An 18,407-nucleotide genomic window follows, 5' to 3' on the forward strand; every position below is an offset into this window, starting at 1 on the left:
GTGGTTGTAGAAAGAGAACATGACATAGACACTCGACCAGAATCTTACGTAGCTGTTTAGTTACTGTGTGGAGTTTCTCTAAGTGTTGAAAGGTGATGAACTACAAAGTTGACTTTATTTATCAGATTGGGTTCTTATGTCCAAGTTTGTAGCGTATACGAAGGAAAATCTTGCTCACAGATTGAACTTGAGACTTTTCAAGTCTTTATGTTCAGCAATTGATCAATGGTCGAAAATATATCGTGAGACCAATAATTCTAACTTGCCCCACACGTCAACTGATAAGAAAATTGAAAATTGTTGTTTTAAACAAACTTTTTTCTATATTTTTTTAATTTTAAAAATATGATACTTTTGCAAGCTTAAGGAGTAGCATTTGCATCAACAAACCAATTTGGGTTGGCCCTTTCATGTAGCAACAAATTATATTATGTGGTAAATAATCTTTTGCAAGCTGCTGTAGGTACCGGAGCTTAACGGGTAACATTTTCAAATCCGGACTGTGCCAAAACCGCCTTTTCCAAGCTTGTTTGCGACAGAGAAATTGTTGGCGGCTACTGATATGGTTGCTAGATCAAAATATGGTAAATCTGAGTTTATTCTAGTCTCATCAACATCTGCAGTAGAGTCTTCCAAGTAGGTTGACCCTGTGGCAAGTCTAAGTGAAAATTTATAGTCTCTTTGTTTACATGCAATGCAGAACAAGTAATCTTATAGCCTTCTAGTCATGAACAATGTGAGAACTGAGTAAAATCTAACTGCCCTAAACATATATGAATCTTAAATAAAGCTTGTAGCAAACGACGACGTATCTGGACAAGAATACCCTACCAGTCAGCATGCCAGTGCCACATATAGTAGGAAGACAATCATGCAATCCAAAGATCTTTTCTTCCTCCTTGCCACGCAGTACCAAAAGAAAACTACAATAAGGAGCACTAGAGCAGCCACTACTGAAATTGCTATCTTCCCCCTTTTGCTAAGAGAACCATTCTTTAAATATTCACCTAAACTCAAATAAAATCCAATCAGCTTATGATTACGCATCCAACATTAACCCAAGAGAAAAAATAGGCCATCAACAATTTCGGCAACTATGGAATCTGATTTATGATTTTTATATTTTAATTGTTTTTTTTGGGTATTAATTGTTGGAAATCCTTCATGCGACTCTGCATTTATTATCATTAGGCTCCTGAAAGATTTTTAAATAAGTTGATCTTTGAGTATAATAATAATTATTATTTTTTTTAACAAACGAAAAAAAAAAAATTATGCTATGATGAGTAGTCACGCTTCTATTGGTAATAATTACAAGAAAAATAAGGGAAAATGACCTAATGTAATTGCATCAACTCGATCGTATGTATATAATCTGGACCCATATCCAAATATGTCCTTGTGTCCATCAAATCTCCATGCCATGATTCCACCCTTCGCCTTCTCATCCGCACTCGTGTACGCTATGCAAGAACAATTCCTCATGCATTCCTTCTTACACACTTTCAAGTTCAAACTCATATGTTCGCACGTGCAATGGACGAGTCTGGTATCTTCACACGCGCCAACTTCACGAATCCTTTCCCGTTTCGACACGTGGATGTTCCCTTTTTATTCATGCACCCACCCGACCTGTTGGAGTACTTCCACTCATAGTCTGACTTGGTAAATTAAGAGAGATAAAACATGATCCATGAGTTAAACTACACTCAATCAGTCTAATCACAGCTTAACTACAATTACTAATTAATAAGTTTCAAGCTAATATTGTAGTGCACATTACTACTTGTACAACATTTTGCAGCCTAGGCCCAAAGTTGAGTCATGGTGAAGGAGTAATTTTACCTGTTGGAGTACTTCCACTCATGGCCCCTAAGGAGTTAAGGTGATTTGACGTGCTTCCAGTCCGAAGACATACATTTGTTTTTTATGCCTAGTCTGGTCATTTTTTCAGTTATCTGCTCTGGTGTGTTGGTGGTTCTTTTTATTGGTTCTTACCAGGGGCAGTGCGTGGGTTATAAGAATCAGGCATGTAAGGGTGAGATTTGTCATGAGATTTGGTCTTTATATTACCCACTTAAAATCTCACACAATACACCACTTAATGAAATACTTTAAAATTGATAAGTTTTTGAATACCACAATACTTTTATTGACTACTTAAAAATCATAATTGAATACCAACGTACTTTTATTGATTACTTAAAAATCCTAATTGAATACCACTAGAATTTTAAGCTTCAAAACAATATATTAAAATCTTAATTGAATACAATATTTTGTACAAGTAGTAATGTGCACAACAATATTAGCTTATAACGTACAACATTTTGCAGCCTAGGCCTTTCATTAGCGAGCTTCTATTTCTGTACATGTTACATCGTTTACAGAGTAAGCTCCTTCAGTGCTGGCTGATGGGTCTCCACTAGTATGATAACTTCTCTTAACCAAAAATCCAGGTTGCCTTGGTGAAGGAGCTGCTGCATTATTTCCCAGCATGGACACAACCCCTGACATTGTTGGACGATTAGTCGCGTGCTCCTGCACGCACAAGAGCGCGATTTGAATGCATCTTACAACTTCGTCGACAGGGTACGATTCCCCCAAAGTTGAGTCAATGATTTCCGAGGCTTTACCTTCTTTCCACAAGTCCCAGACCTGAACGTACACAACTTACAAATTAATCAAGTTTGGGGGCAATAAGTAGAGAGTAGTTAGGCTTGCAAATAGCTAAACTCTTGCTTACATGTCCAACCAAATTTGAGTCCGGATTATCATGGTAGTAACCGGTATTCTTTCTGCCACAGACGATTTCTAGCAGTAAAACGCCGAAGCTATATACATCACTCTTTATCGAAAACAGTCCTTCCATTGCGTACTCTGGTGACATATAACCACTACAGCAAAAATGCAACATAATTTGTTATCAAATTTTGTACTCCTTCAGTTTGTGGCATTGTGACATAGGATTGACATTATAACAAATAGGGGTACTGAAAATTGGTAAGATATCTTTTATTGTGAAGGAAACTTACTATGTCCCAACCACACGATTTGTATTTGCTTCAATTTGTTCAGCTCCAAATATTCTAGCCATGCCAAAATCTGAAATCTTAGGATTCATAGCAGAATCCAGTAGAACATTGCTGGCCTTTAGATCTCTATGGATGATTCTTAATCTCGAATCGTGATGAAGGTATAAGATCCCTCTGGCAATCCCATAGATAATCTCAAGGCGTTTTGGCCAATCTAAAAATGCCCTTTTTGCTTCATCTGATAAAAAGTCAGAAATTAGACAACATTCATGCCTGATTCAAGTTTTAAAGAGGCAGTGAAAGATGTAGTAGCAAAAAGAGGACGTACCGAAAATGAAAGAGTCCAGACTTTTGTTAGGCAAGTATTCATAGATTAGCATCTTCTCTTCATCTTGAACGCAGCAACCTAAAATCCTGACAAGGTTCCGGTGCTGGAGTTTTGCAATAAGGACAACTTCATTCTTAAACTCTTCAATTCCTTGGCCTGAATTCTTGGCTAGTCTTTTCACTGCTATTTCCTTCCCATTGTAAAGCACACCCTGATCACATCATAATCTAAATTTAACTCATTGTGCAGATATCTGTCCCTCAAAATGCACTTGCATTGTACATTCAAAAAGAGTAAAATCGATGCATGCACATACATCATGTGAGGAAAAATCAAAATACCTTATAGACAGAGCCGAAACCGCCTTCTCCTAGCTTGTTATTGGAAGAGAAATTGTTTGTTGCTGCAGCTATGGTACGCAGTTCAAAGATTGGTAAGTCTGAGTTTATTCTGCTTTCCCCAAGATCTGTTCTAACAGGAGAATCTTCAAAGTAGGTTGATGCTGTGGTCAGACTGAACGAAAATTTATCTTGTCTTTGCTTACCTACCATCAAGTACAGAAACAGATAATCTTAACATAGTTTGTGAATCTCCAATCATTTCCAAAAATGAAAATAAAGACCCCAAAAATTTCAGACAATCTGAATGAGAAAGCTTTTAATTATAGATTTTTCTCATTAACAAACAATGATTAGAATTAGTGAAAGTAAATTAGTTTACCTTTTCTCTTCCTCTTTGCCAACCAAAACACAATGCAGAACAAGAGAAAGAACACTAGACCAGATACTAGTGAAACTGCCAGCTTCTCCTTATGGCCAAGAGAACCGTTTGACTTCATTGCATATTGTGCTGCAGAGATACGAAATGACCAATGAGAGAAAATTGAAATTAAAATAAAACCCAATTAACTTAAGATTAGGAACTCAATTTTTGGTGTTTATGGAAAATCCCAAATATTCTATAGAAACTTGGCATTAGTTTTTATTTTTGTTTTTACACAAGCGATATTAAAAGAGGGGGAATTCGAACTCAGAACTTTAAGTGCAAGTGTAATTACTCTTAACAACTTGAGTTACAAACTTATTGAGAAATTTCACACTTGATTGTTCAACAGAGAAAGAAAATAAATTGTTGAAGGACCATACCTAAAACAGTTGCATTAACGCGAACATATAAATCTTGGCCCAGATTCGAATAAGTCCTTGTGTCCACCAAGTCCCCATGCCATGTCACGCACCCGATCCCTCCCTTTCTTTCATCTGCATTTGAGTACGCCATGCAAGAACAATTCCTCAAGCACTCTGCTTCGCACGCTTCCTGACCCATACTCAAGTTCACACGTGCTGCCGACGAGTTAGGCACCTTTACACGCGGCACCTTCACAAACCCTTCCCCATTTCGACAAAGGGACGCTCCTTTTGTACTCACGCACCCACCCGACCCATCTCGCAAATACCATTCATGGAGCAGTGCGGGTTTGAAACCGGGTAGGCACGTGCACTCGAACTTATCCGCATTGGACGGGTCACAATTGCTATTTGCACCGCACATCCCATAGTCGTCACACTGCTCTTGCGGGGCCGACCAAAACTTGACCCACTGGTGCACCTGATTATGCCACGTGGACCGTTCAACGATCCCTGATTCATCAAGTACCATTCGCGAGAAAATTGATTCATCTGTGATAGCAAACACAATAGATATCTCATCTTGATTGTTCACAAAAGTGACGTTGAATATAAAATTATTTGTCATTTCGGGCACACCGCTCCATCTCTCCCCGATCCATGCCCCGGCCCGCCAGCGCGGGGCTTGACCCTTATATAAAAACAGCTGCGGAAACCCACTCGGGTCAATCCCATACGAACAGGTACCAGTTCCCGGATCATCTTTGGACTTCCAGGATGTGAGAAACCTGTTCAGCTTGGACCGCCGGTCCAGCCCAAGTTTCATAAATGGGAGCAGTGTGTTAGAGGGATGATCAAAGCCTTGCCAGAGAGGACTTAGGCTACCGTTTTCAAGCAAAACAAGGTTCCCTGTATCCAAGAGCTTGGCTGTGGAGTTGTTTGGTGAAGAGACTGTGACATTAGCGGACCAAAGAGGGCTGCTTTGGTTCTTGCAGTAGATGACAAGGTCGCCATGGCTGTTAATGGCTAGGAGGCCAGAGGTATCAGTGACAGGGTTGTCTCTGTTTGCAACCCAGACGATGGTTTGCTCTGGAACTTTGTTGTACCAAACTCCAACATAGCGTTTCTGAGAATTGCCGGGACTGAAGAACCCAAGTGCAAAGATTTTCTTGCTAGACACCAAAACGTCGCCGTCTCTGAGGGGTTGGTTTGGCGTAATGGTGTCAAGGGAAAAAATGCAAGAAGGGAGAAGAACAAGGAAGATAAGCAATATATGGGTGATCATGTCCATGGTTGGTTTTCTCAATGATGCTTTTGATTGCAATGTGAAATAGAGATGAGATTTTATTTTTATTTTTAATTTTTTAATTTAAGAAAGCTGAAATTGATACACAGAGGGTAGCTGAGATTGTAAACACACAGGGGTCCACCACCTGGGAGTGGTTGTAAAAAGAGAGCATGACATAGACATTCAACCAGAATCATAACTAGCTGTGTAGTGATTGGGTGGACTTTTCTTCCTTTGGCAACTAAGAGAAAAGTGTTGCAAAATGTAAATTTGAAAGCTTTTTTTTAACAGAGAACACGTGAATGCGAAGAAGCATCTTCAGTAGAAAAGGTGATGAACTTCAAAGTTGACTTTATTTATGTCCGAGTTTGTGGCTTATACAAAGGAAAATCTTGCTCCCAGATTGCACTTGAGACGTTTCAAATCTTTTATGTTCAGCAATTTGATCAATGGTTGTAAATATATCGTGAGACCAATAAATCAAACTTGCCCCACACGTCAACTGATAAAGAAAATTGAAAATTGTTGTTTTAAACAAACTTTTGTATATATTTTTATTTTTAAAATATGATACTTTTGCAATCTTTTGATTACGCATCCAATCAGCTTATGATTACGCATATAAATCCTGACCGATATCCAAATATGTCCTTGTGTCCATCAAATCTCCATGTCATCGCGTTCTCATTCATACTCGTGTACACTATGCAAGAACAATTCCTCATGCATTCCTTCTTACACACTTTCAAGCTCAAACTCATGTTCGCACGTGCGCAGTGGACGAGTTTGTTATCTTCACGCATGCCAACTTCACGAACCCTTCCCCGTTTGGACACGTGGATGTTCCCTTTTTTCTTTTCTTTTTTCATACACCCACCTGACCTGTTCGAGTACATCCACTCAGAGTCCGACTTGAGTTCAAACTCGGGCAAGCAGCCACACTCGAACTCAAAATAGTACTGGTCGCAATTACCATTTGGGTCACAGTTTCCATAGTTTTCACATCTCTCCATTGGGCTAGCAGACCAAATTACGAGCCTCTGATGTTCTTGATCATTCTACACCAACAACTCAACAGTACCTGATTCTCGTACCACTCCCATTGCGATATTGGATCGTTGGTAATTTCGTACATAAATGATGTCTCATCTTGGTTGTTCTTGAAACTAAAATTGAACATACCCCGAAATGATGTGATTTCCGTGATGCCGCTCCACTTCTGGCTAGTCCAAGATCCGACCCACCATTCTAGAGCTTGATCCTTGTACAAAATCAGCTGTGGCAAACTACCTGGGTCAATTCTGCATGAGTAGTTTCCGGTTCTCGGGTCATCTTAGGACTTCCAAGATGTTAAGAATGAATTTAGCAGACCCATTTGTGACTTGGGTTAATTCAATAAGAATATCCGATTTCCAGTCAACTTGGGCTTTCCAAGATGTTAAAAACATGTTTGACCCGGACCACTGATCCAGCCCAAGTTTCATAAATGAAAGCATTGTATTTATGGGATAATGAAAGGCTTGCCTTGCCAGAGCACCCTTTGATTTCCATTTTCAATCAAAACCAGATTTTATGTATCCAAAAGCTTGGTTGTGACATTGTTTGGTGATGAGAGAGTAACATTAGGGACCAAAAAGGGGTACTTTGGTCCTTCCAATAGATGACAAGGCCTCAACTCTATGGCTATTGATCGTTAGGACGGCTCCAGATGTATCATTGACAGGGTTGTCTCTGTTCCACAACGACGACCAGAAATCAATCACTTGTTCACGCGAAACAAGTAATGGATTGCATAAACTAGGCTGGACAAAGGACATGTGGTACTTTTCAGGCAATGCCCATAGTCCCACATCAAAATCTCACTCGAGGTAGACACCTCGTAAGATATATAAATATGGGCACAAGTTCTCAAAATAAGGTAACGGTTACAATGCTACTTAGCCCTTACTCTGTCCAAATTGCTATTCACTCCGTCCTTAAGCTAACTCATTGAAGAGTCCTAAGAGACCAAAGGTGACGCAATATCACTAAATTGGGGTCAAAGATGACGCAATATCACTAAGTTGGGGTCGAAAGTGCTTGTCCATTTTTAGGCATCAACAACAACTTTTGAGGTTTTTAAAGTCTTATTACAAGAAAGGACTAATGGTGTCACTGGAAATGTCGACAAGTTATGGCAATTCCCTAGAACTGATCGTAAGCTAGAAAGTTGCATTTCATTAATTAAGACTACTCAGTTTATGACTGCTCCTACTGATATTCATATGACTTTAGTTAAGCGTATACTGAGATATGTGCAAGGCACTTTATCTTATGGTTTGACATTTACATCTGGTTCTTCTGTTTTGGTTGGCTATAGTGACGCAGATTGGGCTGGGGATACCAATACTCGTCGCTCTACTACAGGGTACGTTGTATTTCTTGGACAGAATCCTATCTCTTGGTCCTCTCGTAAGCAATCTTATGTCTCTCGTAGTTCTACAGAGGCAGAGTATCGAGCTCTTGCCAACTGTGCTGCTAATATCTCTTGTATCAGATATGTTCTTCAAGACTTACATAATGTTGTTCCTGAAGCTCCAGTCTTACATAGTGACAATTTATCAGCATTGGCCTTAAGTAGTAATCCAGTTTTGCACTCTATCAGAGAATGGGTTCAGCGTCATGATTTGGTGGTTCGATATGTCAATACTGAAGACCAAGTTGCCGACATTTTCACAAAAGGCCTGCATAGTCCATTGTTTTTGAAACACTGTCACAATCTTAGTGTTGCTCCAGCCACCACTGCGATTGAGGGGGGGATGATTGGCAAAAGACATGTATATAATGCTGACATGGCATGCTGAATTGTTTAGTTAGTTAGAAGTTCACGTGGGTTCACGTGTTTGTTAAGTCGTAGCTGAGAAGCTAAGTGCTTATGTCATATAAATATTAGATACTATTCATTGTAAAATAGATCGAAAAAGAGAGAAAATTAATAAAAGAAATTGCAAGCTTCTTCTCAAAGTTTCTTCCTACGTCTTCATTGAACTTTGTTATCAAAAACTACTATGGCTTTCTAAAGATCGCTTGGGTTGGGTGTGAAATAAATGATAAAGATATATTTAAATAAACGGAGTACTATAGGGAAGTAAAGGTCAACAAAAATTGAAAAGTCCAAGCTTTTGTTTGAATGCAGTGCGGTAACGGTAACCAAAAAGCCTGACCAGGTTCCCACGCTCAAGTCTTGCTTATACAACAATGAAGAAGAACGAATCGAATAAGGTTAACCAACCCTTTGGGAAAATGAATGATTATTTTTTTTAGTTTCGTCAAATCGAAGGTAACCAGTTAAAGAAAATTCCACCGCAGGTTAAGGTCCTAAACTGGGGTGTGTTCTCTGCAACTCAATTATTGTCAAGGAGCCTCTTTTTTCAACTCAATTATCTTTTTAGTATTACGCATTAGAAAACCTCAGCAATTCCTGATGTTGTCGTAACCTCAAAGTTGCTAAGACATTCTCACACTTAAATGGATCTTAAATCTCTTAACGGAATTGACTGAATATATTTTTAATGCCGGACAAAGAAGTCCACCATATCAGCTTTCCAGTATTGTTAACGTTAATGTTGACAGAAGTGCAGTGCAGATGGTTGCTTATGTGTTGCAACTTGCAAGGACTCTGTACTTTCGTATACTTCTAAGGATGTCAATTTGTTCCTCAGCTTTGCACATACTTCTTTATGAGTCAAAACAGTACGCAAATTTTTTGTTTTTCAGTTCAAACCAATATACGTTCTTTCGACCACAGAAGAAGTCCTCAAGATGTTTTGTACTAAAACAGGATAACAGGGGAATCAAATATCTTACCAAACAATTACGACCAAGATTTTAGTTGGAAGATTTACTAAATATTGTCTTAAGTTTGATAACAAATAACAATAAATAAGACCTAACTGTAATATACATGACTAGGATGTACAACATATAACTCATTAGCGTGCTTCGAGCATAGTTATCGTGACGTCATTTAGAGAAGGAGTTGATCCTTTTGATGCTGTGGAGTTTGGATTGCTGGATTGTAATATAAATGCAGGTTTCTTGGGAGAGGGAAGAGTTGTTTCATTACCCAACATAAAAATAACTTCCGACATGGTTGGCCTATCTGATGCACTTTCTTGCACGCAAAGTAGCCCAATCTGGATGCATCTTGAAACCTCATGAGCAGGATATGACTCCCCCAAGGATGGATCAACCATACCTAATGCCTGCTCCTCTGTCCACATATCCCAAATCTGATGCAATTCAGAAGATCAGTTTAGCGTAAAGATTCGAAAGTAAAAATTTGTAAGTCATTGCATATGTATTTTAGAAATAGTTTGAATTGCCTACTTGTCCAATCAAATTTGGGGAGGGAGTTTGGTTATCATAACTAGTGTTCCTTTTGCCACTAATGATCTCTAGCAGTAACACACCGAAGCTAAAAACATCTGATTTTTCTGAATATCGCCCTTCCATTGCATATTCTGGTGACATGTAGCCACTGCAGACAGGCAAAAGTGAGATCAACCCTTGAGCTAGTACAATGTTTCATAATCACCATATGATTCTAACTTTGTGTACTTTGAAATACTTACTATGTTCCAACCACTCGGTTGGTTTTTGCTTGCATTTGGTCTTCGCCAAACATTTTAGCCAGTCCAAAATCTGAGATCTTTGGGTTCATAGTAGAATCCAAAAGGACATTGCTAGCTTTTAAATCCCTGTGGATAATTTTTAGTCTCGAGTCTTGATGAAGATATAAGACACCTCGAGCGATTCCAAATATAATTTCAAAACGTGTTTTCCAGTCTAACAACGAGCTTCTCTTTTTATCTGACCCAAAACATGAAACCTCCGGTCAGTATGCAGAGTTGGGAAATTAAGCACAAGCTAACATGTACAAGTTCTGTTGTGATAATTTATAGTTTAGTTCATCTAAGTTATGAGAAGCATTGTTTATCAAATTACAACAATGGCTACTCGTGAATTGAAAAGTATACCAAATATGAAGAAGTCCAAGCTTTTGTTTGTCAAGTATTCATAAATCAACATCTTCTCTTTTGTATGAATGCAGCAACCAAAAAGCCTCACCAAGTTTCTGTGCTGAAGTTTTGCTATCAACATAACCTCATTCTTAAATTGTTCTAGACCTTGCCCCGAATTCTTTGATAGTCTTTTCACAGCCACCTCTTGTCCATTAGCTAATAGACCCTGAAATTGTCATCCTGACTTTAGTTTAGTGATTTAAAACAGTAATGAAAACATGAAATAAGCAATTCAGAGATCAATTTAATTACAAAGCTATCATGTTTCACATACCTTATAGACTGGGCCAAATCCACCTTCGCCCAGCTTGTTAGCAGCAGAGAAATTGTTTGTAGCAGCAACTATGCTTTTTAGGTTAAAAAGTGTCAGGTCTTGATGTGTTCTACTGTCATCATCATTCTTCCTTTCCCAGGGATATTCTTTAAAATGGAATTACTTCAATTATTTTGTCTAGAAAACAAAACAGAAAGGAAAAATGCATACTGGGTAACCGCAATTACTATATAAAGATTAAGAGTTAAGTTAATTCACATTTTAGTCTCAACTCAACCTATCTTAAATTGTTCTAGACCTTGCCCCGAATTCTTTGATAGTCTTTTCACAGCCACCTCTTGTCCATTAGCTAATAGACCCTGAAATTGTCATCCTGACTTTAGTTTAGTGATTTAAAACAGTAATGAAAACATGAAATAAGCAATTCAGAGATCAATTTAATTACAAAGCTATCATGTTTCACATACCTTATAGACTGGGCCAAATCCACCTTCGCCCAGCTTGTTAGCAGCAGAGAAATTGTTTGTAGCAGCAACTATGCTTTTTAGGTTAAAAAGTGTCAGGTCTTGATGTGTTCTACTGTCATCATCATTCTTCCTTTCCCAGGGATATTCTTTAAAATGGAATTACTTCAATTATTTTGTCTAGAAAACAAAACAGAAAGGAAAAATGCATACTGGGTAACCGCAATTACTATATAAAGATTAAGAGTTAAGTTAATTCACATTTTAGTCTCAACTCAACCTATTTTAATTCATCTGTGTATTCTTTGCAGCACTTATTCAACACCAAATTCTATTATGCTGGCAGTGAAATTATACATGTCAGATGATTCACATGATGTTAAAAGAAAAAGAGAAGGAAGTTTGCTTACTTTTTCTCTTCCTCTTTGCACACCAAGATCCAAAGCAAATGAAGAAGGATATCATAGCAATAGACACTACCAAAATTGGCAGCATCCCTTTTTTGGCAAGAAAACCATTGGACTTCTTTGTGTACTCAGCTAATTTGGGAAACAAAAAGAAGAAGAAAAACCTCAGATATTGACTATGCATGAGAAATAAAAGATGTGCAATGTTAGTACATAAAAACTTTTTTCTTCTGCTTTGATTCAGGAGAGGAGAATGGTAAGAATCAAACTGTGTTTTAGAAATGTTAGAGAAGTTGTCAATAAAAAAGAATACCTAACTCAAGTGCATCTACACGTAGGTATACGTCTTGATCCCCATCTGCAAAATTCCTTGTATCTACTAACTTCCCATACCATGTCATGCACCCTATTATAGGTGCATTGCTGCTGATGGTGTATGCCAAACAAGAGCAATCCCTCAAGCACTGCTGCTCACATGCTTTCCAACTCAAATTCATATCCATCCGTGCCCACGATGTATCAGGGACCTTCACTTTTACCAACTTGATGAAACCTTCCCCGTTCTTGCACGACTCGAGCCTCCTCACGCAGCCACTAGATGCATTTCTCATGTTCCATTCGTCTGGCAACTTGGGTTGGAACCCTGGTAGGCATTTGCATTCAAACACGCTGATACTGTCCGAGTCACAGTAACCAAACGCTCCACACCTGCCATAATAATCACATCTGTCCATGGGGCCAGACCAGATTTGATTCCATCCAAGGTCTTGTTCATACCAGTTAAATTGTTGGATCGTTCCAGAATAGTCTACCACAATTCTTGTGGAGATGGATGAGTTGAGAAGGCCCCAAGTGACAGTAACCTCATCTTGATTGTTCAAAAAGCTAGAATTGGAGAAAGAAGTAGCTAGCACCACCGGTATGTCACTCCACCACCACCTACCAGTCCTCCAGTATCTAACGTTACCATTGTACAAGACCATCTGAGGAGCTCCATTTGGGTCAATCTTATAGGTGTAACTCCCGGTTCCCGGGTCATCTTCGGATTTCCAGGAAGTTAGGAACCAGTTGAATCCTGTCCGCTTATTTATTCCAAGTTTCATGAATGGAAGCACTGTATGAGTGAGATAATCAAAGCTTTGCCATGTTACCTTTTGGCTGTCTTGTTCAACCAAAACAAGGTTTCCAGTATCTAAGAGCTGAGCGTTGTATTTAGGATCAGGGGTGGATGATGATGAGATTGAAACATTGGATTTGGTGGACCAGAAAGTAATGTTGCTTTGGTTCCTGGCGTAGAGGATGAGGTTTCCATGTGCACCAATTGACAGGACCCCTGAGGTTTCATTGATAGGATCGTCTCTGTTTGCAACCCATACAACTGTTTTTTCTTTATCTCTTTTGAACCAGATTCCAACATAGCGGTTGGTGGATTTTCCAGGGCTGAAGAAACCAAGCTCAAACACTTCTCCATTAGAGACTAGAACTTCACCATCTCTAATGGCTTGATCAGTTGTTATGCTATCTATCGAATGACAGCATCGGATAAGAAGAACGAATTGAACAAGTGCTGTAACGATTAAACCTTTCGTAAAATTCATGAACATATTTTTGTAATGAAATGCGACTGAGCCCCAGGGAAGAAGTATGGTCCATTAAGAAACTTCAACAACTATCAAGTGGTCAGAATTTGCTAACTCTAAGATCTTTCAATAATTTGTGGAATCTACTCTCGGATTGACTGACTATATAAGAAGACTAGGAAGTCCACTATGGCAGCTTTACACTCATTATTATTATCATTTTTTCTGTTTGACATTTATATTATTTTCTAGCTCAATATTGCAACCAAATATCACAAGAAATACCAGCTTTGCACATGTCTTCATGGAATCATGAGTCAACCAAACGGTGTTGTAGTAACTCCGGAGTCTCTAAGACATTCTCACACTGCAATGGTTAAAAAAAAAAATTAAATGTGATTGACAGAGTCTAATATTATTATTACAGGAAAGAGAAGTCCACTATGCCAGCTTTACAATGTTGTCAACGTTCATGTTGACAGTTCTTAAATACTCTGTTCCAAGACAGGGGAGCTGGGGTGAACTTTTGTATACAACTCAAAATGTCAATTTGTTCCTCGGATTTGCACGTCTTCTTCACAAGTCTTCGATATGTTTTGTACTAAAACTGGATAACCACAGGAGAAGCAACATATTCTACTAAACAATTACAACCAAGACTTTTGTTCGAACAATTACAAAATATTGTCTTAAGTTTGATAACAAATAGCAATACATAAGACTTAACTGTAAGACAAGAAAAAAATGAATATGATGCACAACATATATGTCATTAGCGTGCTTTGAGCACCGTTATGGTTACATCATTTAGAGAAGTAGTTGATCCTTTTGATGCTGCTGAGTTTAGTTTTCTGGATGATTGTAATATAAATGCAGGTTTCTTGGGATAGGGAAGAGTTGTTTCATTACCCAACATGAAAATAACTTCCGACATGGTTGGCCTATCTGATGCACTTTCTTGCACGCAAAGTAGCCCAATCTGGATGCATCTTGAAACTTCATGAGCAGGATATGACTCCCCCAAAGATGGATCAACCATAGCTAATGCTTGCTCCTCTCTCCACATATCCCAAATCTGATGCAATTCAGAAGATCGGTTTAGCGCAAAGATTCTAAAGTAAAGATTTGTAAGTCATTGCATATGTATTTTAGAAATAGTTTGAATTGCCTACTTGTCCAATCAAATTTGGGGAGGGATCATAACTAGTGTTCCTTTTCCCACTGATGATCTCTAGCAGTAAAACGCCGAAGCTGAAAACATCAGATTTTTCTGAATACCGCCCTTCCATTGCATATTCTGGTGACATGTAGCCACTGCAGTCGAAAAATTGAGATAAACTAGTGAGCTAGTTCAGTGTTCCATAATAATCTCCATATGCTTCCAAGTGTATGTACTCTGTGAAATACTTACTATGTTCCAACCACTCTGTTTGTATTTGCTTGGATTTGGTCTTCCCCAAACATTTTAGCCATTCCAAAATCTGAGATCTTTGGGTTCATTGTAGAATCCAAGAGGACATTGCTAGCTTTTAAATCCCTGTGGATAATTTTTAGTCTTGAGTCTTGATGTAGATATAAGACCCCTCGAGCTATTCCCAATATAATCTCAAAACGCTTTTTCCAGTCCAACAATGAGCTTCTGCTTTTATCTGGTCCAAAACATGAAACATCCAATCTCAGCATGCAGCTTGGGGAAAGCAAACGCAATAACATTTACAAGTTCTGCTGTAATTGATTCTTCATATATGCTTTAGTTCATTTAATCTATGAAAAGACGTACCAAATATGAAGAAGTCCAAGCTTTTGTTAGCCAAACATTCATATATCAACATCTTTTCTCCGGCATCAATGCAGCAACCAAAGATCCTCACCAGGTTCCTGTGCTGAAGTTTTGCTGTCAACATAACCTCATTCTTAAATTGTTCTAAACCTTGCCCTGAATTCTTTGATAGTCTTTTCACAGCCACCTCTTGTCCATTAGCTAAAAGACCCTGAAATTGCCATTCTGACTTTAGTTTAGTGATTCAAATTTGAAAACAGTATTGGAAATGTCATGAAACTAGAGCAATTGTGATTAGGAAGTTATCATGCTTCACATACCTTGTAGACAGGGCCAAATCCACCTTCGCCGAGCTTGTTAGCAGTAGAGAAATTGTTTGTAGCAGCAACTATGCTCTCTAGGTCAAAAATTGTCAGGTCTTGATGTGTTCTTCTACTATCATCATTCTTCATTTCCCTTTGATATTCTTCAAAACAGAATTAAATTACGTTAATTTTGTTGCCTAGAAACTGAACTATACAACTGGAAAAAAAAAATTATGCATATACTAAACGGCAATCCACCCTACACTGTTCTTACGCGCAGTGTAATGACGGAAATGCCCCTCTTTTAAATGTTGTTTTTAGTTTAGTTTTCTCTTCAGCACAGTGAATTGCCGAAATTGCGCTCCACTTAACCTTTCCTGATCTTCCCTTTTTGCCCCTTCTCCTTTTACTAAAATACATAAATGTAAAAACTGAAAAAAGAGAGAAAGGAATAGATGGAGACAAACATAAAGAGGAAAGGCACCATCCCTAAAATAGAGAGAGAGGTGGCCCAACGAAAGGCAAAGGTTTTTTTATTTTTTTTTATTTTTAACTTCCTATAAATTATATATTACTTATGTATGTTTTAATTAATAGAGAGAGAGAGAGAGAGAGTTTATGTCTCATGTAAATGTATCACAAAACATTCTTGAGGTTCACGCGCCTATTACAAATGGTCATAGGAAATTTTTTAACTTAAAATTCATAAAATTTTGGTTTTCTTTTTAAAATTATTTAAAAATATATATTGTATTTTAAATATATGTGACACTATATTATTGGAGATGTGGGCTCCACATATATGCCACATCAACCAACTAATGGAGTTTTAAAAAAAATCATTTAAAATTCATAGAACTTAAAAATGAAAAAAACAAAGGGTTTAGGGTTCATAATGGTCCTCAAGGTCAAAATCCTGCTACATATAAAATATGTTATTAGTCTTTATTTGTAACTTATACTTGCTACATATTTTCATAACCTTATACACATCTCAGACGGTTTTAAAACCTGCAACATTGCGCGGGCACCTTTGGTAGTGCTTACTATATAAGGATTAGGGTTAAGTCTCGGACTTCTTTAATTCATTTGTGTATTCTTTGCAGCATTTATTCAACACCAAATTTCATTATGTTGGCGGTGAAATGATACATGTCAGATGACTCACATTATGTTAAAAGCAAAAGAGTAGGAAGTTTGCTTACCTTTTCTCTTCCTCTTTGCAAACCAACATCCAAAGCAAATGAAGAAGAATACCATAGCAATAGACACTACCAAAATCGGCACCATCCCTTTTTTGGCAAGAAACCCCTTGGACTTCTTTGTGTATTCATCTAATGTGGGAAACAAAAAAAGAAGAAGAAAAACCTCAAATATTTTCTATGGATGAGAAACAAAAGATATGCAATGTTAAGAATCCAACCATGTTTTGATTCAGGGGAGGAGAATGATAAGAATCCAAGCGTGTTCTAGAAATGTTAGAGAAGTAGTCAATAAAAAAGAATACCTAACTCAACTGCATCCACACGTATGTACAAGTCTTGACCCCCATCTGCAGAATCCCTTGTATCTACTAAATTCCCATACCATGCCGTGCACCCTATCATATTTGCATTGCTGTTGATGGCGTATGCCGAGCAAGAGCAGTTCCTCAAGCATTGCTGCTCACATTCCAACTCAAATTCCTATCTATCCGTGCCCACGATGTATCAGGAATCTTCACTTTTTCTAACTTGACGAAACCTTCCCCGTTCCTGCATGCCTCGAGCTTCCTCACCCAGCCACTCGATGCGTTTCTCATGTTCCATTCATCTGGCACTTGGGTTGGAAACCTGGTAGGCATTTGCACTCAAACACACGTAGACTCTCCGAGTCACAGTAACCAAACGCTCCACCCCTGCCATAAATATCACATCTGTCCCTGGGGCCAGACCAGATATTATTCCATCTGAGGTCTTGTTCATACCAGTTAAATTGTTCGATCGATCCCAAATGGGCTGCCACGATTCTTGTGGAGATGGATGAGTTGAGGACACCCCAAGTAACGATGATCTCATCTTGATTGTTCACATAGCTGGCATTGAAGATATTAGTATCTAGCACTACCGGTATGTCACCCCACCACCACCTAATCCCATTCCAATTACCAGTCCTCCAGTATCGAACATTACCATTGTAGAAGATAATCTGAGGAGCTCCATTTGGGTCAATCGCATAGGTGTAATTCCCCGTTCCCGGGTCATCCTCGGATTTCCAGGAGGTCAGGAACCAGCTGAATCCTGTTCGCTTGTCAAGGCCAAGTTTCATATGCGGAAGGATTGTATCCGTGGGGTAGTCAAAGCTTAGCCATGTTACCTTTTGGCTGTCTTGTTCAACCAAAACAAGGTTTCCAGTATCTAAGAGCTGAGCTTTGTATTTAGGATCAGGTGTGGATGATGATGAGATTGAAACATTGGATTTGGTGGACCAGACAGGAATGTTGGTTTGGTTTCTGGCGTAGAGGATGAGGTTTCTGTGGGAACCTAATTAAATCAAACCCTAGGTCAAATAATTCCTACTATTTGGGGATTATTTGACCAAATTGGGAATCAATCAATCTAATTAGAAGTTACTCAATTTAATTGGGAATTATCCAATTAAATTGAACGTTACCTAATTAGGTTGAGATTTGATTTGGTTAATTACCACGATCCCCAATTAAATGAGAAGTTACCTAATTGAATCGGGATTTGATTTGATACCTACCAAAATTAGGG

General features: G+C 38.4%; 1 protein-coding gene and 1 pseudogene across 1 annotated transcript; both read right to left on the bottom strand.

Moving 5' to 3' along the window:
* Positions 1-2,231: 2,231 nt before the first annotated feature.
* LOC117624492 (G-type lectin S-receptor-like serine/threonine-protein kinase At1g11410) lies at positions 2,232-5,914 on the bottom strand. Its single transcript, XM_034355781.1, has 7 exons — positions 4,509-5,914; positions 4,084-4,212; positions 3,705-3,907; positions 3,364-3,574; positions 3,036-3,273; positions 2,747-2,897; positions 2,232-2,658 (listed from the first exon to the last, which is right to left on the bottom strand). Exons 1-7 carry the CDS (start codon positions 5,779-5,781, stop codon positions 2,350-2,352), a joined length of 2,514 nt encoding a protein of 837 aa, XP_034211672.1. The 5' UTR covers positions 5,782-5,914; the 3' UTR covers positions 2,232-2,349.
* Positions 5,915-9,711: 3,797 nt separating this feature from the next.
* LOC117624164 lies at positions 9,712-18,054 on the bottom strand (annotated as a pseudogene).
* Positions 18,055-18,407: the final 353 nt, after the last annotated feature.

This window comes from Prunus dulcis, chromosome 4 (assembly GCF_902201215.1).
Source record: "Prunus dulcis chromosome 4, ALMONDv2, whole genome shotgun sequence".
Lineage (NCBI taxonomy): Eukaryota > Viridiplantae > Streptophyta > Magnoliopsida > Rosales > Rosaceae > Prunus > Prunus dulcis.

Excerpts from the sequence above, each read along its gene's own strand:
- LOC117624492 (XM_034355781.1), bottom strand. The coding sequence starts at position 5,781 with ATGGACATGATCACCCATATATTGCTTATCTTCCTTGTTCTTCTCCCT. Across the intron at positions 4,213-4,508 it reads CGTTAATGCAACTGTTTTAG|CACAATATGCAATGAAGTCA; the intron begins GTATGGTCCTTC and ends GTATCTCTGCAG. Across the intron at positions 2,659-2,746 it reads ACTCAAATTTGGTTGGACAT|GTCTGGGACTTGTGGAAAGA; the intron begins GTAAGCAAGAGT and ends GTGTACGTTCAG.